The 23,658-nt window shown below is 41.6% G+C and overlaps 1 protein-coding gene across 1 annotated transcript in view; it reads right to left on the reverse strand.

Annotated features, from left to right (window-relative positions):
* Nucleotides 1-23,658, reverse strand: part of Mboat1 (membrane bound O-acyltransferase domain containing 1) — a 79,958-nt gene that overhangs the window by 18,520 nt on the left and 37,780 nt on the right. Inside the window, exons 2-8 of the mRNA XM_042678523.1 lie at nt 23,080-23,225; nt 21,542-21,619; nt 16,616-16,711; nt 9,535-9,590; nt 5,954-6,008; nt 4,024-4,207; nt 2,765-2,957 (exon numbers count right to left, since the gene is read on the reverse strand). Of these exons, the coding sequence (XP_042534457.1) occupies nt 2,765-2,957; nt 4,024-4,207; nt 5,954-6,008; nt 9,535-9,590; nt 16,616-16,711; nt 21,542-21,619; nt 23,080-23,225 (808 nt within the window). The remainder of the gene's footprint in view (nt 1-2,764; nt 2,958-4,023; nt 4,208-5,953; nt 6,009-9,534; nt 9,591-16,615; nt 16,712-21,541; nt 21,620-23,079; nt 23,226-23,658) is intronic.

The raw sequence follows: 23,658 nt of genomic DNA on the forward strand, positions 1-23,658 counted from the left end.
GAGGGATCAGAAAAAAAGGGGTAACTTAATCCACACAGAAAGCTCTGCACAGAAAGGGTGCATTTCTACGTGTCAGACATCCAAAGGGACTTCCAAAAGGCAGAACAATGCTGTCACTCCTATTCCTTGTACCCCCATTCCTTATCCAGACCCCATCAGAACACCCATGTCATGTCAGACTCTCCCTACAAGGCCATGAAATAGGCCATCTTTCTTCCTAAATCAAGAGGTGATGGAGTCCAAGCCAGCTCTGGGATACAAAATATGGGAGGGGCTGGAAAGGTGGCTCAGTGGTAGAGCGCTTGCCTTGCAAGCATGAGGCCCTGGGTTCGATTCCTCAGCACCCCATAAGCAAAAAGAAAAAAGCCGGAAGTGGTGCTGTGGCTCAAGTGGTAGAGCACTAGCCTTGAGCTGAAGAGCTGAGGGACAGTGCCCAGGCCCAGAGGTCAGGCCCCACGACCAGACCCCCTCCCCCCCAAAAAAAAATATATATATGGGAGCAGGAAGAGAAGGATAAGGAGAGAGAAAAAGAAAGAATGCACTAAAAGGAAAAGAGACCTATCTCTCTTTTTGCTACACACACACACACACACACACACACACACACACACACACACACACACACACACACACACACACACACACACACACACACACACACACACACACACACACACACACACACACACACCCCTACCTCATTTGAGTAGATGGGGAAAAAAATCACATAAACTATTTCACATGGAAAAATATGGCTTGTGTTCCAATCATCACTGGTATAATGCCTAGTTACCATTTTAAAATAAGAAAGTAACAGCAGAATAAGGAGTACAATAAAAGGGAATTCCCAAGCCTTCTCCAATAACCAGTACACACTCATTATTGTCTTGATGTCAGTCGCTGGACTGACATTTATGTCAGCTCTGGACTATTACCACCTGGTGGTTGCACATGTCTATGTTCTGAGTCTCACAATCTTGAGGTGGAGAAAAGGTATCTCACTCAGTTTTGATTCTTCCTAGCACAAAGCCTGGTACTCCACAAAAACCCCTTGAAGTAAACTAAAAGTAAGTGGAGACAAAGTGTTCCCCATACTGCAAGTTTTAGAATAACTCTAAGTCAAATTTATCTTGTCAGATATTAGGAAAGTAGTGCCTTGAAAAAATTTGTGCATGAACATTTTGGCTTTTAAAAATACCCTGGACTGGGGGGCTGGGAAGGTGGCTCAGTGGTAGAACGCTTGCCTTGCATGCTTGAGACCCTGGGTTCAATTCCTCAGCACCACATAAGCAGAAAAAAAAAGCCAGAAGTGGCGTTGTGGCTCAAGTGGTAGAGCGCTAGCCTTGAGCTCAAGAGCTGAGGGACAGTGCCCAGGCCCAGAGTTCAGGCCCCACAACCGGACCCAAAAACAAAAACAAACAAACAAACAAAAATCCCCTGGACTGGGGAGGAACAGGGAGTTACTATTTAATGGACAGAGTTTCTTTTGGGGTGATGAGAAAGCTCTGAAGATAGATGACGCTGATGCTAGAACACTGTGAGTGAACTTAATGCCACCGAACTAGAAGCTTAAATGAACAGATTTAATACTACATCGATTTTTACCACAATAAATGAGTGGAATAAAGATATTTGGTACTTGCAAATTTTAACTGGGAGCTTAGCATCAGAAGCACCAACTAGGAGAACTCCATCAATTATGTAAAGAATATAGGCAAAGCACTAGAAGCTGAGTTGAAACATCTATTTGGTTTTAGAAGCCACATCACACCCATAATCCAGGCATCTGGGAAGTTCACAAATTTGACACCAGCCTTTGCTGCATACTGAGACCCCCATCTCAAAACCCAGAGATGGGAAACCTCCTACTCTCTGACAAGTACCAGCCAAGATGTTAAACTTTCATTCCCAAAGATATTTCCAAGCTGTTTTTACCAGCCTTGGAAAGAACGTAGAAGGGTTTACTTCACTTTAGCAAAAATTTGAACAACTCCAGTCTGAACTTACTTGAAAAGAGATGAAAACTTCATATTGACCAAGTTACCCACAGGGGGGCAAACAGAGAAAACTTTTTTAAAAATAAAGAAATTTAAAAGTCAGCTCTTCTCTAAAACATCAAGTGAAATCTACACTTTCTTCAAGAAGTAAGTGTGAGCTAAATTAGCTTGTGGAATGGTAGAATTAATTCAGGATGGAATTCTATATTACATATGACCTAGAAAAATTACAAGGAAGCTAAACTGTTCTGGAATTTCCCCTTGGCTTTCTGTTATATTCAGTGGTTAAATATGATGGGTGGAAGAAGCTTCTGGTATTTGACATCTGTTTTACCTTGGGTCTAAACAAGAGCCAGCAATGATTTGTCCCTTACCATGGAAAATTTGGTTTATGGAGGATGAAAGAGAAGAGTGTTACGTTAAAAAGTTTTTTTAAAAAATGACACTGGGCCAGCCAGGGCAGGAAAGTCCATAAGACTCTTATCTCCAATTCACCACCAAAAAAACGGAAGTGGCACTGTGGCTGAAGTAGTTGAGTGCTTGCCTTGTGCTGAAGAGCTCAGGGACAGCGCCCAGGTCCAGAGTTCAAGCTACACAATGAACAACAACATCAAAAAAATGACAGTGGCTTAAATGCTTTCCATTACGGATTGGACTTTTTTTTTATTTGCATTTTATTAGGTGATCCAAAAGGCTGTTTTGGCTAAGCCATCCCAAGGAGTATGACTGTATTGTTCATTCATTTAGGGTCACTGTGTCCAACTTACCTAATGTCCATGCAAAGTAATACTTGGGTTTTGCAGCTTGCATGACAATGTACAAGTAGCAGAGTCGAGTAGGAAAATTTGCTTGATGGACAAACCAGTCATCACCCAGGCAAGTGATAGGGAAGGACTTGGTGAGCGTCAGAAAAAAAAAGAGAGACCCCAAGGCGATGTACAACTTGCGAATCACAGCTCCCTACAGATAGGGGGGAAATCTGTGTCATCACTCAGGAGACTCAATTACAGGACAACAGCTTCAACACAGGTATGTTAAGATCACTGATACTCCAGTATCTGCCATGTGTTGTTTTCCAAAAGGAAAAGAAACACCAGGAGTGTTTCTTCATGACACAGATCTGATGATGAGGATCGGGCACTAGATAAAGCAGCAGAATACGCATGTGACACTTGAGGAGTTAAGTGGATCCATGATAGAACAGAACATCTTTCTGCACGTTCTACAAAACGAAGGTGCATTTATCACCCAAAACATAGGAGAAATGGATACCATTAGAGGGTGGAAATTTTCCATCCATAATTTTCAATTAACTATTTGCCTTCTACTTTTATAGGCCAACAGAGTCCAGGAAATAGGCTTGAGTCACCAACCCCGAGGATGGAGCCTTGGGTATAAAGTTATTATGCAAGTGACAGGACACTTGAGCCAGTTCATGGGCAGGTAATGTACAGCTTTAGCCTTTCTGTATGGCTCAGGGGTAGTCAGCTTTGAAGTCAAAATGTGCTGATGTTTTAAATTCCTCTGAATGGAGTGCTTTCGCTCTGTTCCTCCTACAGCACAGATATTATATATAGATCAGGTTTTTTTCCTTCCTAAAGGTACACTTAACTGGTTTGTAAAATGGTATAAGGACAGTACACAGTACACACCAGTTTGAACCTCAAGTTCAAATCGATGAATATCTAGAGGTACTGAACACAATGCTAGGCTCCTACATATGCGCTCCAATACAAAATGGCCACAATTTTAGATCAAATAAGTCCTAACACTCCTAAAGAGGGACAAGTTACTGGTTGACATCCTGAGTAAACTGTTTTGCATTTCTGTTTGTTTGTTTGCTCCATTCTGAGCACTGAACCCAGGGCCTCCAGCTTGCTAGACAAGTACTCTTATTCCCGAGCTCTACCCTCAGCCCTGGCTTTTATTATTATTATTATTATTAGAACTATTACTAGAGAAGGTCAACCTACAGCAGATCCTATTCTCTGAAGCTCTGAGGACATCCATGGAACTCAGAACTTACGGTGGGAGAAGGCTCGGGAAGGCCGTGGAAACCCTCATGCTTCCAGTTCACTTCCAGCAACTTCACATGTATGTGCCGCCCCTCAATGAAGGCTACGTAGTCCTTGAAGTTGTTGCAAGGGCCAGCGACGACACTCATGAAATTGAGAAGGTAACTTAAGTATTCCAACAGCGAGGGTTTCACTCTGTGGAAATAAGAAGACTCTGAAAGATGAATACTCTGCACAAGGCAACAGTGTCACCCCTGTAATCCTAGCGACTCAAGAGGCTACAATTGAGAATCGCGGTTCAAAGCCAGCAGGGGCAGGAAAGTCTTCAGTGAGACTCTCATGTCCAATGAACCACCAAAAAGCCTGAAGTGTATCTGTGGCTCAAGTGGCAAAGCACTAACCTTGAGTGAAAAAGCGAAGGGATAGTGAGGGCCCAGACCTTGAATTTAAGCCCTAGAACTAGCACACACACAAACATACACACACACACACACACACACACACACACACACACACACACACACACACACACAGAGGCAAAAACTACTCTTTTCCTATTTGTTCAAAATGTACAAATGTGAAAACCATAAACATGGTAATCTCTGTAAATTACTAAGTGATAAGATCTTTCTTCACTGTGTTTTCTGTAAACTCCACCTAAGAGAGAGAAATCTTGCAGACAGGAAAAGGTAATGAGCCAGGCAGTCAGAGTTGGCACAGAACTCCACAGTGCCCTCTGCTGGTGACCCTGGCTGTAAATCCCTCAGGCTAGAATTACTAGCACTCCAAACAACTGAGAACAGGAAAGCTTTCCCATCACCTTTATCTGTCTACAGCCCAAAACAACGAATGTAATAGACTGAAACCAGGCTGATCAAGATGCTTTGAAGTGAGGAAACTCCTTCCTCAAACGCCAAAATAAACACAAGACAAAAAATGGGTGGAACCAAATTCCACTTTGAAAGGAAACAGGCCAAACTAGCTTGATAACAGCCAGCATCTGCTTTGGCATCCAGGCACAAGGTCCTAAACAACACACCAAACCAGTGGCAGGAAAAGACAACCTGGAGAGAACGGTTCTGCTTGTTGCTTCAATGAATGAATGGCCTTTGGAAGGCCAGTTAATTCCAACAGGATGTAATTGGGGGAAAGACTTCTGGAAATGCTATTTCTTGCCTGTTACTGGAATGTGCCCTGTCCCAGCTGCACCCTCCCCCCTTATTGCTTAACAAAGGATTAGGCTCATTAGAATCTTCTCCTCTGCTTCCAAGTCTCCATTCCTTCATGGAAGAATGAGGAAGACATCTTCCACTATCTCAGACTCTGCTCACTGATTCCTACTTCCCTCTTTCTCTCCACCAGGGACCGTCCTCATGATGGCTTCTGGGCTCTCTGCAGTGAGCCACCAACGTAGGATCTTCATTTCCACATCCATTGCTCTCCTCTTTCAGGAACCTCTTCTTCCTCTTCAATACCATAGTATATCTACAGGGGCCCAAACCCACTTTCAGAGTTACTCTAGCTCCCAGCGCTACATCCATCTCTATGCCTTGCTTCCTCTCTTTTCCATGCTTTAGGGCATGTATTAATAATCATCTGTTTATTGAAGGTCCCAGAGTCATGCTCTCCAGAATAAATTGTATATAGAAACCAAACCTGGTGAAGGAGAACCTAACAGAACTAAGAAAATCACAGATCCCTTGTTGACCTAGCAATCCCAGTTTTGAGAATCTGTGTCCTGCAGCTAGATCCAAACATGTGTAAAATGGCCTAGAAGCAAAGCCAAGAATCAGTGGACAGTCCAAATGTCCACCAACAACCAATTCATTACATAAACTATACCATATCCATATAATAGGATTCATATATGATAGTAAAAAGATGAGGAAAATCTCTAGATTCTGACTTGTGAAGAAACTTGAGCATGCATTGCTAACTTACTTTATGGCAAGTCGATGTTGCTCAGCAGAGAGATCTTCAGCTCTTCGACCTAATCCTATGAGACAGAAAGAAAAAAAAATGAGAAATAGGATATTTGGAATCAAGTAGATCACTGAGGCTCAAAGACCTTACCAAGCTCATTTGGACAAAAGGTCAATTATTTTTCCTTCATAAATCATAAAAAACCTCTGGCTTTCATGTTTTTTTTTTTAAATATGCTGGGGAGGAAAGGCTGGAGTACTGCTCTGTGATGGAGCGAGCTCAGCATGCATATGGCCCTAGATTCAAACCCAAACACCAGAGGGAGATGCTCTGGATCAAAGAGCTATCCATGAGCACGGGTGGAGAATGTCTCTAGTGGGTCCTTGAAAATGGAGCATTTAAAGATTACTGCTATCTAATTTGCATTGCATGGTGTGGACTTCAAAGAATTCCTCCTTCTCCCCTTCATCTAGAAATTTCTTACCACTGAGCATGATCACCTCATGGCTTTTGCACAAAAATAAGCCTGCCTTCTGCGGGCTGCACCAGTTTACATGCCCCCACCCCCCTCCAGATGGTATCCTGTGCACCACCTACTACCAGCTCAGAGGAGTGGTATGGGATATAATAGGAAAAGAAATAAGGACTTTCAGCCAGTTGCTGGTGGCTCAAGCCTGTAATCCTAGCTATTCAGGAGGCTGAGATCTGAGGATCACAATCTGAAGCCAGCCCAGGAAGAAAGGTCCCCCTGAGACTCTTATCTCCAATTAATCACTTAAAAACTGGAAGTGGCCCTGTGGCTCAAAGTGGTAGAGAGACGGCCTTGAGCAAAAGAGCTCAGGGATACTGCCCAGCTCAAGCCCTATAACTGACCAAAAAAAAAGGAAAAAGTGCCTTCTGTTCAAAAAGAAATGCTCTTATTATCTGACTCATGGAACTGTAATCTCTCTGTACATCACCTTTACAAAAAAATAAAAGATGTGCCAAAGATTCATTTTGTTAAGCTGTCTGTTAATTGTTTAGAGGAGTTAAACCACAGGACTCCATCTCTTCATATACCATACTTTAGTCATTTTGATTGTGGAGTATGTATCGGGCTCTGTATATGTTTTCAAATGAAGCTTATATTTGTGGTCTAACGTCCATGTAATCCTAGCTACTCAGGAGGCTGAAATCTGAGGATCATGGTTCGAAGCCTGCTGAGACAGGAAAGCCGAGGAGACCCTTATTTCCAATAAACCACCAGAAAACCAGAAGAAGCTCTGTAGCTCAAAGTGGTAGAGCTCTAGCCTTTAGGGAAAAAGCTCAGGGTCAGAACCCAGGCCCAGAGTTCAAGCCCCACAACTGGCAAAAAAAATAAATAAATAAAATAATAAAAGTGATAAACTACTAAATAAATACAGCATTTAAAAATACACCTTAGAGAAGCATGGAGTTTCTTTCACATGCAAGAAACAGAAAAGGAAATAAATCCTTTTCTGTATGTAAGAGTTGCCCCAGGAAATATGTAACACTGAAAAAACTTTTAAAAATACATTTTGGCCCAAAGTTAGGGTTTTTGTTTGTTTGTTTTCTTAAGTGGCCAGATGAAATGGCTCATGCTTGTAATTCTAGCTACTCAATAGGCTGGAATTAGGGAGAATGGGATTTCAGAGCAACCCTGAGCAAAACGTTAGTGAGACCCTATCTCAACAAACATGCCAGTTGTGCTGGAGTCCACCTGGATCCCAGCGATGCAGTAGGAGTAAAGGAGGAGGATCTCAGTCCAAGTCTATACAAGGAAAAAAACACAAGGTGGCTCAGTGGTAGAGTGCTTGCCTTACATGCATGGGGCCCTGGGTTTGATTCCTCAGCACCACATAAGCAGAAAAAGCTGGAAGTGGCGCTGTGGCTTAAGTGGTAGAGCACTAGCCTTGAGCTGAAGAGCTGAAGGACAGCACCCAGGTCCAGAATTCAGGCCCCACAACCAGAAAAAAAAAAAAAAAGCTAAAACAAAGAAAGATGGAGATGTTCCTTATGTGCTACAGCACTTGCTGAGCAAACATGAGGCCCTGAGTTCAAATCCCAGTATTACCACCACCAGAAAAAGAAAGGAAGGAGAAAAGGAAGGAAAGAAGGAAGGAAGGAAGGAAGGGAGGGAGGGAGGGAGGGAGGGAGGGAGGGAGGGAGGGAGCAAGGAAGGAGGTAAAGAAGGAAGGAAGGAAGGAGTAAAGAAAAGAAAATCCATTCAAAGGTCTCAAATAGTACAAAGCTGGCCATCTTGATCTTAGGAATTAAGCTGATTTCAGCTTAATTTTTCAGGTATAAACAGGGTAAGTAGTTGAACAGCTCAACCAGTTCACCTGGGATCCTGACTGGCATAGAAAAACCTCACATCTTAAGGGTACCTCTCATTACTGGGCCTGGTTACCCTAAAAAGACATATCCTTGCTAGGAAATTACACAGGTACCTACATAACAACTCTCACTCCCAGTATGAACCAGATACCCTGGTTGGATGAAATGTAATTGGTTCCCAAGCTTTGAGTAAAAACAGAGATAAATTTTCTCAACCTGTCAACATATAAAGACATCTCTGAAGCCAAAAGCACTCTCTGGACCAGCACAAATCTACACAACACACTTTGTCTAACTCCATCTGGCATCTCTTACAGCCATAGTGAAACCTCTCCACCCAGCTCAGATACTCTTCCTCCTCTCCCAGAAATGTAACTTGTACAGGTGATTCACATGTCCTGGCCATTACTGGGCAGAGCCTAAGCGAAGATAGTGTTGGGAAGATTCATCCTTCTCACAACTTTTTCTAGAATCAGGCTAATCTTGTGAAATAATTTTCTTAAAAATAAACAACAATAAAAAAAAACATGGAAAAAACTAAGGCCAGGCACTGGTGTAATCCTAGCTTCTCAGGAGGCCGAGATCTGAGGAATACGATTCAAATCCAGCCTGGGCAGGAAAGTCAGTGGGACTCTTATCTCCAATTAATCACCCCCAAAAAAAGCCAGAAGTGGAGCTGTGGCTCAAGTGGTAGAGTACCAGCTAATGAGCAAAAACATCAGATATTGACTTTGAGTCCCAGGCTTAAACAAAATCATCATCATCATCATTATCATCATCATCATCATCATCATCTCAGGGACAGTGCCCAGGCCCTGAGTTCAAGACACACATACACACAAAAAACAACAACAACAACAACAATAACAATCAGTGCTGTTTTGACTTTTTATAGGCTGGAACAGTTTATAGAGAGTACACCAAAGCAAAAAGGATGCTATTTCCTTAAGACATTTGGAAGTGAAGGTCAAAGAACATCCCAAGTTAGCTTTTAGTTAGCTTTTAGTAATGATAAACGGAAAAATCATTGTTTTTGGAATAAGTACTTCAATAAATTGAGACTGCAGATTCACCAGGGGAAATGGTAAGTAATCACTGTGAGAGTACAAGGCCATGATTGAAGAGACTCAGACATTTTGAACAAGATAATAAAGTCAGATCTTCTAGCGTTTGTCTAAGGTGCTCAGTGCACAAAGTATTACAAGAAGAGCTTTGAATTCCAGGCTCCATCTAGGAACAAAAAGGAAGCTCATTTTTCTTACCATCATGAACTTGAAAAGCCAACGATGTGATCTTCTGAGTGACAATCATCAGAGGCCTAAAAGCAGGACCGAAAAATGGAAAGGAGAAAAAAAAATTTAATGCCATGGGAAGAAACTTTGTACTATTTCATTACGTGGTTGTCTACCTGAAGTTTTAATTAAACAAAATACAAAACTAGGGAAATCAAAATACTCCACTTTTATTCCCTTGAGAAATATAAAAATATGGAATTCAAAACATCCCATGTTTGTTTCCCTTCAAAAATGCTCTTAAATAAAACAAATACCACACCACTGGACAGCAGAATGACAGCTGACATTCTCTCTTGTGCTGTCACTAAAGAAGGGCCCAGGATCAGTACCAGTGGCATTAGCGTCACTTGGAGCATGTCAGAAATGCACAGTCTAGGACTCCATGTGAGACTGGAAGATGAGAATCATTCAAACAAGGTTGCAGGACGTGCGAACTCATATTAAAGCGTGAGAAGTACTGGTTTGGGAGGCACCCAATCCAGTGCCCAGTGTCCATGGAGAGGTCTTTTGTTTTTTCTTTAATTGTTATTGTAGAGTTGATATACAGAGGGGTTACAGTTACATGAATCAGGTACTGAGTACAACTCTTTTTGAACCATGTCTCTGCTTCCCTCGTTCTCTTCCAGTTTTTCCCTCATGTCTCCACCTGCAAGATGTATAGTTCATTTTCCGCAGTGTCTTGTGAGTACCACTGCTGCATTTGTTCACCCTTTGTCCCTCCATTTCTATGTCTTCCTTACTCCCCCAAAAACTAACAAACTAACAAACATTTTAAGACAAAAGGGAAAGAAAACAGAAACAGCAATGATAGCAACAAAAAATGCCTCTTGTTTCCTTTTCTTAGAGTTCACTTCCTAAAATATTATTTTATATGATCGTATGCAGATAACTTTGGGCCTTTGTCAACCACTCCTTTGCATATCCTCCTTTGGCTTCAGTGTGTGAATGTCTAGAGTCTTATATAATTTATCATGTCCCAGTGTGTATATGTATGTATATGTAAGTATATATATATTAATCATTCAGTGTGTTTATTTGTAGATTTATAGGTACATTCTAGTTACCATGCAACCTATCCATGTTTCTTTGGCTCTGGTTTACTTTGCTTAATATAATTTTTTCCAGGTCTTTCCATGTCCTTACAAACGGCACAATATCATTCTTTCTGATGGATGAGTAGAATTCCACCATGTATATAGACAACGTTTTCTTGATCTATTCATCCATTGAGGATCATCTGAGTTGATTCCATATATTGGCTAGGGTAAACAATGTTGCAAGAACATGATTGTGTCGGGGCTGGGAAGGTGGCTCAGTGGTAGAGCGCTTACCTTGCATGTATAAGGCCCTGGGTTTGATTCCTCAACACCACATAAGCAAAAAGAAAAAAGCCAGAAGTGGCGCTGTGGCTCAAGTGGTAGAGTGCTAGCCTTGAGCTGAAGAGCTGAGGGACAGCACCCAGGCCCAGAGTTCAGAACATGATTGTGCTGGTAGCTTTAGCCTTTGTTGCGGTTTATTGAATAAATGCCCAAGGGGCAATTGCTGGTTCATAGGGAAGCTCTATTTTTAGTCTTTTAAGGAACCTCCATAATGCTTTTTTTTTTTTTTTTTTTTTTGCCAGTCCTCAGGTTTGAACTCAGGGCCTGTGCACTGTCCCTGAGCTGCTTGTGCTCAAGGCTAGCACTCTACTACTTGAGCCACAGCGCTACTTCTAGCTTTTTCTGTTTATGTGGTGCAGAGGAATCAAACCCAGGGCCTCACGCATGCAAGACAAACACTCTACCACTAAGCCACCTTCTCACCCCCGCTCATACCTTTATAGAACATTGCAGGATCATTTATCTTGATAGGATAGTTATGTAAGTAAGATAAAATTAAAGCCACCAACGATTGCCCTCCTTAATAGAACCTCTGTCTTCATGTTTTCATTATTCCCTCCTCCTCTTTTTCTCTTCTTTTCTTTCTTTCTTTTTCTTTTCTTTTTCTTTTTTTGTCAGTCATGGGGCTTGAACTCTGGGCTTGAGTGCTGTCCCTCAGCTCTTCAGCTCAAGGCAAGTACTCTACCACTTGAGCCACAGCATCACTTCCAGTTTTCTGGTTGTTAATTGGAGATAAGAGTCTCACAGTAAATAAGGATACAGGTTGACCCATTGTAGCAGTGAACTGTACAAGATAGTATGTGGAAAACAAACTTTACAACTTTGGCAGGCAGTGGGGGGGGGGGTAGTTGTGGAGGTGGGAGGGAAGGGATGGTAGGGGAAAAACAAAGGAGGAGGCAACAATACTCAACAAGAAATGTACCCATTACCTTGCTCATATAACTGTACCCCCTCTGTACAGTATTTTTACAGTAAAAAAGTACCAAAAAAAGAGTCTCATGGACTTTCCTGCCCAGGTTAGCTTTGAACTGTGATCCTTAGATCTTAGCCTCCTGAGTAGCTAGGATCACAGGCGTGAGCCACTGGTACCCAGCTTCCCCCACCTTTTCTATTTTTTTTAATGAAATTTTGTCACATGAGTATGTCTACGGCTTTTATTGTCTTTAAAAACTCCATTTTCAAGAGAAGTATTAATCACTCACCTCTTTTAGACTGGTTAAGGTGTTCCCAGTTTTTCACTGTTAGTGTCAAGAGCCAAACATTCTTGTGAATAAATTTTATTTCCTTTGATAATCCAACTCCTACTAATCTAGCCTATTAAGGGATATAAACTATAAAACAATGTTGCAGCCTAGTACTGGGCTACTCAGCTACTCAGGAGGCTGAGATCAGAGGATCAAGATTCAAAGCCAGCATGGGCAAGAAAGTCCGTGAGACTCTTATCTCCAATAAACCACCAGAAAACCAGAAGTGGCGCTGTGGCTCAAGTGATAGAGTGCTAGCCTTGAGTTGAAGAGCTGAGGAATAGTGCCCAGGCCCAGAGTTCAAGCCCCATGATTGACAAAGGAAGGAGGAGAAGTGGGGGGGAGGAGGAGGAGGAGGGGGAGGGGGAGGAATGTTACTTGAGATTTATGGCAAAATTGCTTTCCAAAAAGATCATACCAATTTATATTTCCACAGGCACTGTGAAAGAGTTTTCAGTTCATAATGCTTTCCAAAATTGGGTGACCACAATTGCCAAAATGAGGGGAGGGTATCTGGCTAAAGAAAGAATTCTTGCTGCTGCCCTCAAAAGGAAACTCAAATTATACCCATCTGTGATGGAAAAAAGAAAATTCAGCTCACTATAACAAACCTAAAAGGAATCAAGGATTAGCTTTATTACAATTGTTTAGCCTCCCTCCAGGAGAACAGCAACTGTTCCAGTGCTTTTCCCACCCCACATTCACAGAATAAAAGCATACCACGTGTTAATCTATAAAGAATATAAAGAATATTGGCAGTATTAGTGAAGATACATCTTGTGTACCCCCTCTACCATGAAGGCCAGTCCAGCTTATGAAAGATTTGATCACTTTTAGACTGCTACACAAAATTTCAAATTTCAAGAATAAACTTCTGCACAAGTTTATGTGTTCTCCCAAATTAAAAACATCTCTATAGGTTCTTTGACACAAACACTAATGGCATCCAATCCCATGCAATCACCATCTGTGCTCTTCTAAACACATCATGAAGCTGGGCACTGGTGGTAATCCTAGCTATTCAGAAGGCTGAGATTTGAGGGTCACAATTTAAAAGGTGTAGCGCAACAAAGTGTGAACAACACTGAACTTTGCCCACAGGCGCACAATAGAAAAGCAGCCGCAGCTGTGCAACACAGGGTTCAACTTCAAAACACAACTTCATCTCTTGATAAACCCCTAAGCATGCTATTTGGACTGAAATAACTCAGGTGACATCAATTCCATTCTGCAAGGTCACTTGTGGCTTGCATGTTAGTAATGAGAACAGACATGGATCAAGATCCAATGTCTTGTGATTGACAAATTGGTGATGTAAAACATCTGGTCAACTTGAGGGAGGGTGGATTATATGTACCTCTCCATTTATGTGGCCTGGCATTATCAAAGAACATAAATGCATTCCAGTGAGCCCTTGTGCAGCGGTTGTGGTAGGGAAAATGATGTTGCTTCACAATGATCTGTAGAAAAAGTCACCATATCCTGGGAGAACAATCAGGAGACATAATCGTGTGCGTTTCTCGTGTTCTTTTATTTGTTCCCCAACAACAATGTCCCCGCTATTTTCAAACACTCTGCAGTTTCCTCAGAGGTTTCTTCATCCAAGGTTATCCAAACAAAATGACACAGAATCAACATCACTTGAGGACATGTCTCAAAACTGCTGTTGAAAGTGAAGTTGATAGGAACTGATTTCTATCCTCCTGCCCTGCCGGCAGACCCCAAGCCACCACACCATACAAACATAGGCCTGTTATTCCTAAATGCTCTTTTTTTTTTTTTCTTCTGGTAACTTTCCACAATTTTGGCTATACTAAAACCACTGCAAAAACTACATCTTTTTAATTTTTTAATAGAGTCTTATTATGTAAGCAGGCTGGCCTCAAACTCATAATCTGCCTGCTTCAGCCTCTTGAGTGCTGGGATTACAGGTGTAACCCAACATGCACAGCTGAATTTATGGTTTTAATAAAACTAAGGGAAAAGGAGGAGTCACAAGAACAGCCAGAAAATGGAAACGATAGAGGTGCTCTTCTCCCATGGGAGCAGAATCAAGAAACAGTCGTTAATCTCCAAATGGGACAGATGTGTATGAATTTCTTTGAGCTGCTATGGCAAATTACAAGCCGAGTGGCTTCTCACAAAAAAAGATACATACATAGATAGATAGATAGATAGATACATAGATAGATAGAATTTTTTTCTGTTTTCTGTTGGTTAATTGGAGATAAGAGTCTCACGGACTTTCCTGACCAGGCTGGCTTTGAACCGCGATCCTCAGATCTCAGCCTCCTGAGTAGCTGGGATACAGGCCTGAGCCACCAGTGCCCAGCACAAATATTTTCTTTTCTTTTTGTTAAATGTATTGTTATTGTAAACGTGATGGACAGAGGGGTTCCATTGACATATGTCAGGTAATGAGTACATTTCCTTTTGTACAGTGTCATCTTTCCTTCATTCTCTCCCATTCCCTCCCTCCCATGAGTTGTATATTTAATTTATAATATAATTATTAATATGTTCTGGGGAAGTGGTACTGGGATTTGAACTGGAATCTTATCTATGCTAGGCAGGTGCTCTCCTGCTTCAGCCACGCCCTGGACACTTTTTGTTTTTGCTGTTTTTCATATAGGTTCTCATATTTATGTCCAGGGTGACCTGAATCATAATGCTTTTATTCACACTTCCCACAGAGCTGAAACAGCTTTTTATTTGTTGAGATGGGGGAATCTCATGAATTTTTTAACCCAGCCTGGCCTCAAACTCCAATCTTCCTGATCCCTATCTCCCAAGTAGCTATGACTATACGCTTGAATCACCATACCTAGCCAACAAATGAATCTTCTCTCTCGCTGTTCTAGAGACTAGAGGTCTTGACTAGAATGCACAGCATCCCTGGCCTATGACGTTGTGCCTTGAACACTGAGGACTCAAACATTGTTGTAGACAATCCTGCCCTTAAAAGACAATATGATAAAATGAGAAGCAGAAGACAGTGTCCTTCGTGAGGAAGGTAAAAAAAATGCTTGTGCAGTATCACAACCAATATAGCTATTGTCAAATCACGAGTCTCCTAGAAACACTAGTAAACGTGAGAGAAGTCAATTCATTCATTTGTTCAACACAGACTAAGTTGCAAGAACTATTCTCAGTTCCAGAGATGGGGGGTGATTGAAACCAAAACCTGAAAGCTTACTGTTAAACATTATGGGGAGTTCTGACCTTTATTTGATGTGTAACACAACACTTTGGAAAGCTGTGACCCCTTCATTCAGTGCCTGTTCTCCAACCAGTCACCAGATGAGTTGTGATTCAAATGGAGGGGAAAGGAGTAGACCTGGGGATGCCTGCAGATATGGGAATTTATTTCTAGGAAGGTGTGTGGTAATAAGGTCCATGTCGCAGGAACAGCTCTGCTTTAGCCTATCTTCCTCAAGAGTCACGAAACACTATTTTTGAGCTAAACTCAGCTAACTATAGAACTGTCATTGATCCGTCCATAGCCTCAACCAGCTGACCTATCAAGAGAGGTCTGGTCCTGCCAGGAAGAGATGGACAAAATGCTCACAAGTTATATGGTGGACATTACCCTAGTTGTTGCCAGAGATCATAGGGAGCTGAGAATAGAGATGAACATCAGAAGACACTAAAAGGGTCATCGCAGTAACTATTTATCAGATAATGGAAGATTTTTTTGTCAGTCATGGGGCTTAAACTCAGAGGACTGTCCCTGAGCTCTTTGGCTCAAGGCTGGTGCTCCACCACTTTGAGCCACAGTGCCACTTCCAGTTTTCTAGTGGTTATTTGGAGATAAGAGTCTCATGGACTTTCCTGCCCAGGCTAGCTTTGAACCACAATCCTTAGATCTCAGCCTCCTGAGTAACTAGGATTACAGACCTGAGCCACTGGCACCCAGCGATAATGAAAGAATTTCTGCATCCTTAACTAGTAAAAGATGAACATCAAGCCTACACCACGCACCACTGAATAGACACGGCAAACTTTTTAGGTTAAAACAACTAAATAGTAAATATTTTAGGCTTTTCAGGCTAGATGGAACTACTTGACTCTGTCGCTGAAGTACAAAAACAGCCACAAGCAATAACACATCAATAAGTGCCTGGTTGTGTTCCAATAAAACTTTTAAAAGAGGGTAGAAAGGGAGAAAGAATACAGCCCCTGGGCTGTGGCTTGTGACCCCTGCTTACAAAATGTAGCAGAGCTAATAGTCCTACAGAGCAGCCACATTTTCAACTTCAATCTCATTAGCACAGTCCTTCCAAGTAGATTTAACGAGCCACGACGATCCTTAAATGCATCCTTGATGTTAACAGATCCTTAGGGACTAAGCCAAAGTCAGCAATCCAATCACCACAGTCTCATTCCCCTCCCCCCCCCCCCACACCTTCAAATTAAGGTACTCACCCAGAAAAATCGGTAGTGAGAATTCCATAGTGGAAGATGTATATTCGGCTGATGTGGCATATCGTAAGGTATCCCATTGCTACACAAAAGGAGTACCTGAAATCCAAAACACAGATGACTGGTTCACTTTCTTCAATCAACGTTACAGTCTTCCTCTCTCTTCCTCTCTGCACCTATTGGTCACAAAGTCCGATCTGACCAGATGTCTTTCTTGGCCTGCAATTCCTTTCTCCATCCTACAGCTCATCAGAGAACTGCCTATCAGGCCCTGTTCAGGCCAACATGTCATGTTCTCATGGTCATTTGGCTTGTTCTCACTCCAGCCATCCCACCCCCATATCCTGCTCCCTGACCTCAGCATGATTCATGGCTGCATGCCTGTATTTTTCTAGTACTGCATGCTAACCTGTGAAATTACAATATTAAAATGTCTGTGTGGGTGTCTGTTTCCTCAATACTACAACCTTGAATATCCCAGCCCTCGGTGTGACACGCTGGAAGGGGTCAGCAACTTTTAGTGGAAATGAACTAAAACAAATCACTGGAATCATTTCCAATGATCCAGGAGCCCAGCAGAGACAGACATAACTTCAGAAGGCATTACTTTTAACATGTAGCATAAAACATGGAAGAAAAATGCTAAGTTATATTGAAATTCATATATACACATTAAAACAACTCAGGATGATTAGGTCAATACAAGGAATAGTAAAGAAAGAGTTAATAAAAATTCATTTAGCAGGGGCTGGGAAGGTGGCTCAGTGGTAGAGCGCTTGCCTTGCATGCCTGAGGCCCTGGGTTTGATTCCTCAGCACCACATAAGCAAAAAAAGAAAAAAGCCGGAAGTGGTGCTGTGGCTCAAGTGGTACAGCGCTCGCCTTGAGCTGAAGAGCTGAGGGACAGAGCCCAGGCCCAGAGTTCAGGCCCCAAGACCGGACCCCCCCCCCAAAAAAAAATTCATTTAGCAGAAAAATCTAGCCAGATAATGAATTATAAAACATTACATATATATATATATATATATATATATATATATATATATATATTCTAAGGAATTACATAACCTTGAGGTCTCTGCCATTACTTATAAATAAGATCACAGGATGAAGGACTAGAGTGTAGCTCAATTGTAGAGCATTTGCCTATCATGTGCAAGGCCCTGGCTTCTATCTCCAGGATAGAAAGAAAGAGAAGGAAGAAAAAGAGAAAGAGAAAGAAAAAAGAAAGAGAAGGAAGGAAGAAAGAAAGACAGGAAGGAAGGAAGAAAGAAAGACAGGAAGGAAGGAAGAAAGAAAGACAGGAAGGAAGGAAGAAAGAAAGAAAGGGAGAAAGAAAGAAAAGGGAGAAAGAAAAAAGAGGGAGAAAAAAGAGGGAGAAAGGGAAGGAGAGGAGGAGGGGAGGGAGTTAAGGAGTAGGGGAGGGAGAAGAGGGAAAGGGAAGTGGGAAGTGGGAGTGGGTGGAAGAGAGAGAGGGAATGGGAGGAGGGAAAAGGGAGTAGGGAAAGGGAAAGAGAAAGGGAAAGGAGATGTTATGGGTTGAATAACCCTAATCTGAAAATCTAAAATTTGAAATGATATGAAATCTAAATTACTCTGAAATTCAAACGTGTCTGAGAGTCGTGTCAATCCCTGAAGGAGAAGTGCTGGCTTTGAAAAGCCATGACCCTCAGATCTCAGCCTCCCAAGTAGCTAGAATTATAGGTATGAGCCACCAGTGCCTGGCGAATGGAGCATTATTAAAAAAGAACTTGTGCAAGGACTTGTCACAAAACAGGGACTCCAGGGCTGACAGGTGCATCACCACAAATCCTCACAAGGCTTCTGTCCTGGGAGATAAAAACCACAGGTTCCAGTTGATTCCTCTGTGGTAGATAGATGTCTGAAGCTCCTGCCCAACAGAGGGGCTTAGGGTGGAAATAGAGGTTTCTAAAAGCACCCTGAAGAAACAGCCAGTCCTGAAATGGGATTGATCCATATGGCAGCAAACAGTATTCCTCCATCCCCATATCTCCTCTCTCTCTCTCTCTCTCTCTCTCTCTCTCTCTCTCTCTCTCTCTCTCTCTTAGTGGAAAGGAGGGTAAATCACAACGAATCGTGCAATCCTGTCTTGAAAAGAATCTGTGATAAAACCCTACTTTTACAGGTGGGTGACATGGTGTACAGAGAAGCTGCATTCTCCGCCCAGACTTCAGATTTCCTAGCTCTAGTCTGGAGTGTTCTTTCCCTGAAATAACTCAAGAAGAAATCACTTGGATTTTTTTTTTAATCTACCCTGGTCCATCCTCCGGAAACTGTGAACCACTCCCTGACTCTGCAAAACTGGCAAGCTCTCCAAGCAAACAGGAAAAGGAAAAATAGTCCCTTTACTCATTGAACACAACCTGCCACTACTAGAGCACTTCTGTGGGGAAAGTCTGTAAGCGGTCTGTAAACCTCTCAGTACTGCCCGGGCTCTAGCCACTCAACTGGAATGCTGGAAACCTGGCTGTAACCTGGAACAAGTATGCATGTGAGCCCTTGGGCCTCTGAAAAAGGGTCTTCACTTTGTCCACATCCCATACATTTGGAGAGAGCAGATGAGGTGCAATGAGTAAGAAGTTAGCAATGAACTACAGAGAGGCCACGATCTTATCAATCATTTAATTGCCTTCAAATTGGTATTTAGGTCTAGAGCTGGTAGCTCTCATCTGTAATCCTAGCTACTCAGGAGGCTGAGATCTGAGTGTCACAGTTCAAAGACAGCGCAGGAAGGAAAATCCATGAGACTTATTGCCAATTAATCACCAAAAAGCTGGAAATAGAGCTCTGGCCAAGTGGTGGAGTACTAACCTTGAGCAAAAAAACTAAGGAACAATACCCAGGCCCTGAGTTCAAGATCCAGTAGTGGATCAACAACAACAAAAAAGGAAATGATGTGGAAAAGCCAAGAAATCTCATATGGTCTTACCACCACATTTAGACAAAAAAAAAAGTAAAGCTGTATAAGCACCCGGCCTTATGAAATATTTCTAAAATTCATTCTTTCCAGATTAGAAAGAAATTCGGACTTATTATTTCTCTCATGGAAAAAACAATACTATTCTTTCAAGGAAGGCACTGAGAAGAGAGATAATTGGAATTGAGATTTTCCAGAGCTCATTTAAACACTAAAAGACTATAAAGATTAAAGGCACACAAAAACGTTTTTCTCTGAAACCCAGAAATTTATTGCCACTATAAAATTATATACTGAAAAGTAAATTTTAATGTTGTTGAGAAGGATATATATTGTACTTGTAGTATTATTAGTCCAAGAGCTATTGAGGCTATAAAAAGTACATGCTACAGAAAAGCCATCGGGAAAAGAAAGAAAAAGATATAAAAGTATCTTAAGCAGATACCAATGGCCTATAACCATAGCTCTTCAGGAGGCTGCCACTTGGAGGACTGAGATTTGAAGATAGCATTGGAAGAAAAAGACTTCATCTCTAAATTAACAGGCAAAAGGCAAGAGTGAAGGCATGGCTCAAGCAGAGGAACACTAGACATGATCCGAAAAAGCTGAGTAAGAGCTCAAGGACCATGTTCTGGTCCTACTAGTGGGGGGGGGGGGGGGGGGGGGGGAGGGGAAGAAAAGAAAAAGAAAAAAAATGTCTTTTAGACATTGATTCCATAAATATTTACTGAGTCCTACATGAGCCAGATATCATTCTAAGTTTTTGTCTGAATGTGAAGAAAGAAAGAAAGAAAGAAAGACAGAAAGAAAGAAAGAAAGAAAGAAAGAAAGGAAGGAAGGAAGGAAGGAAGGAAGGAAGGAAGGAAGGAAGGAAGGAAGGAAGGAAGGAAGGAAGGAAGGAAGGAAGGAAGGAAAGAAAGAAAGAAGGAAAGAAAGAAGGAAAGTCATTGTTTTTTTTACAGAATTTCTATCCAGAGACATCAAAAGGTAGTCAATACTGAGTTTTCAGGAAGCTCATAGGAAACAGTGACAATATGAAACCAATACCTGGCCACCTGAGCAGGCAACCTTAGGCAGAGTTACATTACCTCTGTATTTGTGATCAAAACATCATAGTAAATCTCTTTGTTGTACATATTCAAAGTATATAATTTAATATATCACCAAGTTCAAGATTGTGAACATGAGTCATCAATCCCCAGAAGTGTTCTCAGGCTGTTTTGGGACCCCTCTTTTGAGTCCCTGCACCATTTCACCCTCCAAAAGCCCCTAATCATCTGTCACCATAAATCAGCCTGAATTCTCTAGAACAGACTCTATGGCTTCCTCCAGCTGGCACTTTTTTTATTTTGAGATGTGCCATGTCATTCTACATATACAGCATTCATTCCTTTCTCTTGCTGAGTAGTATTCCTTTATGGTAGACATCTGAGTTGTCTTTAATTTGGGGCTACCACAAATACAGCTGGGCTGATAAACTGATTCTCTTTCACTTGAGATTAGCTTTGCAGCCCACCCTTTCCAGGAAGCCTTCTAGAAGCCTCTTATCCCTCCTTCTGATATCCTACAGAAGCTTTTCACTGTGGAAAATGAGGAGAGTATCCATTGCCCCTGGAAATACTTTTTCAAAGATCATGCAACAAGGCGTGGCACAGTGGCTCATGCCAAAAGCTCAGCTATATAGGAAAATTGTGGTTCAAGGCTAGTTAGGACAACAGTTAGCAAGAACTCATCTCAACAAATAAAGCAAAAATGATGGCAAGCACCTAGATAATCTGTTATGTGGCAGTACAGATAAGAAGGTAGCAGTCCAGAGCTAATCCAGTACAAAAACAAAAGACATTATCTAAAAAAGTAATAAGAAAAGCTGGGGGCATGGTTTAAGTGGTACAGCTCCTGCCTAGCACACAAAAAGCCCTGATTTTCAAATCCCAGTGCCATTAAAAAAACACAATAAAAATAACTACACATTATTGATTTCCAGAGTCTTACCTGTGAACATTAGATACACTTGCAGTCACCATGACTCCATAACACAGTAACACCAGCACAAAAAGATGTACAGAGTACCTTTAAGACATAAGGAAGGGAAAGATGGGCCCAGAACATATTTCATATTCACATCCCTGTTAGCTACTCCACCTCCCCTCCCTCTCCAAAGCAAGTGACCTGTGAACTCTTGTTCACATCAGAGAAAGTACATCAAGCAATCAAGTGTTGTATGTAATCAAGATTCTGGAGGGACATCTGGAACCCAGGACCTACCAGCCAATGCCAATCCCAGTCATTAATGAATGGCTGTACTTTTTATCTATAGGATAACAGAGTTCTTGCTCTAAAACAGTACCAAATATTAGCCTTCCATAAATACCAGGATTTTCTTTTACATGACAGCTGATTCAACTACAAATCCTTTTTTTTTTTTTTGGTCAGTCATGGGCCTGAGCACTGACCTTCAAAACTTTAGCTCAAGGCTAGTGCTCTACCACTTGAGCCACAGCACACTTCAGTTTTCTGAGTGGTTTATTGGGGATAAGAGTCTCAAGGACTTTCCTGCCCAGGCTGGCTTTGAACCGAGATCCTCAGATCTCAGTCTCCTGAGTAGCTAGGATTACAGGTGTGAGCCTAGTGCCCAGCTTGCAAATCTCTTCTTAAAGGTTTGTTCAGTCCTCCAGATCTCAGCCTCTCATAAGTAACTAGGATTGCAAGCAAGAGCTACCAACACTGCTCTCAGAAGTCTATCTTTCTAAGAAAAACCCATACCACAGTGACTTTCATTGATAGTTCATTGGTTCCAGCTTCTTATGCATAATAGAGTTCCTTCAGCAGCCTTATGATTTTACAGTGAAGTGTCTATAATGATATTTAACAATACCATATACATATATAACTGTATTTATTGAATAATTTTTTTTGCAGTGCTGAGGATGGAATCCATGGCCTTGTACAGGCAAGGCAAGTAGTCTTCTACTACTGAGCTACATTAACAGCCTTGATTTTTTTTGTCAGTCACTTTCTGGTAGCTTAGGTTGGTCTCAAACTTTCAATCATCCTGTTACCACCTCCCCAGTGATGGGATTACAGACATGCACTACACATCTGACCATCTATTTCTTACCTTAGTGTAACAAAGAATATCACCACAAGCCAGGTGTGCTGACTCACACCTGGAATCTCAACTACTATGGGAGGCTGAGATTAGGGGGATTATAGCTCCAAGCCAGCCTGAGCAAAATATAAACAAGACCTTATCTCAACAGCAAAATCAAGCTGTAGTGACATATGCATGTCATCCTGGATATAGCAGGATATGTGAACAGGAGGATCACTGTCCAATTCAACCTGGCCAAAAAGAGAAACCCTATCCCCAAAATAATCAGATGAGCTGAAGGCATGGCTCAAAGACTATGAAACCCTGAGTTCAAGCCCCAGTACCACACACAGGGAAAAATAAATAAATTATATATATATATATATATATATGTATCATACAAGTGTCTACATTGAGAAATTATGAATCACATACTTACCAGCCAAAGCAGAAAATGACAAAGTAAATTCCTAAAATGGTGGCAAATGCATGTCGGACCTGAGGACTGGTTTTACCAGGATGTAAGTAAATGCGAAACCAGAAGGCTGTAGCCAAGGCAAAGAGCTGGCAGGCCACGAAGTTAACCTACCAGGGGGGAGAGGGAAAAAGAGACAAGAGGAGTCTTTACTCTTTTGTCCAGGTGTAAATTTATTTTTTAAATTAGAAACCTTTTTTTTTTTTCAGATTTCTACCTCAAGATGCATGGTCAAGTTTGCCTTTGATTTTGGCCTCAGAAGAACATTTGGAAGAGGTATAAAATGAAATCCCAAAAGTAAAATAAAACAACTTTAACTTCACATGGCCAGAGAAATGATACATGTAACATTTTTCTGTAGCCCCTTAAACTGCTTTTCTCAGTGCACACATTGGAAACTCTGAATGTAGAAACTAAGCTGGCCATGAGATTCCTTGTCTCCAGCACTACCCTAAGGAAAAGAATGTATTATCCTGAGGATGCAAAGTTGGGCAGGAGACCCCCCTCCTTTTTACCTTAAAATCAAAGGTTTCTCCAATGAAA

The sequence above is a fragment of the Dipodomys spectabilis genome, unplaced genomic scaffold (assembly GCF_019054845.1).
Source record: "Dipodomys spectabilis isolate Male_0828 unplaced genomic scaffold, ASM1905484v1 ptg000045l, whole genome shotgun sequence".
Lineage (NCBI taxonomy): Eukaryota > Metazoa > Chordata > Mammalia > Rodentia > Heteromyidae > Dipodomys > Dipodomys spectabilis.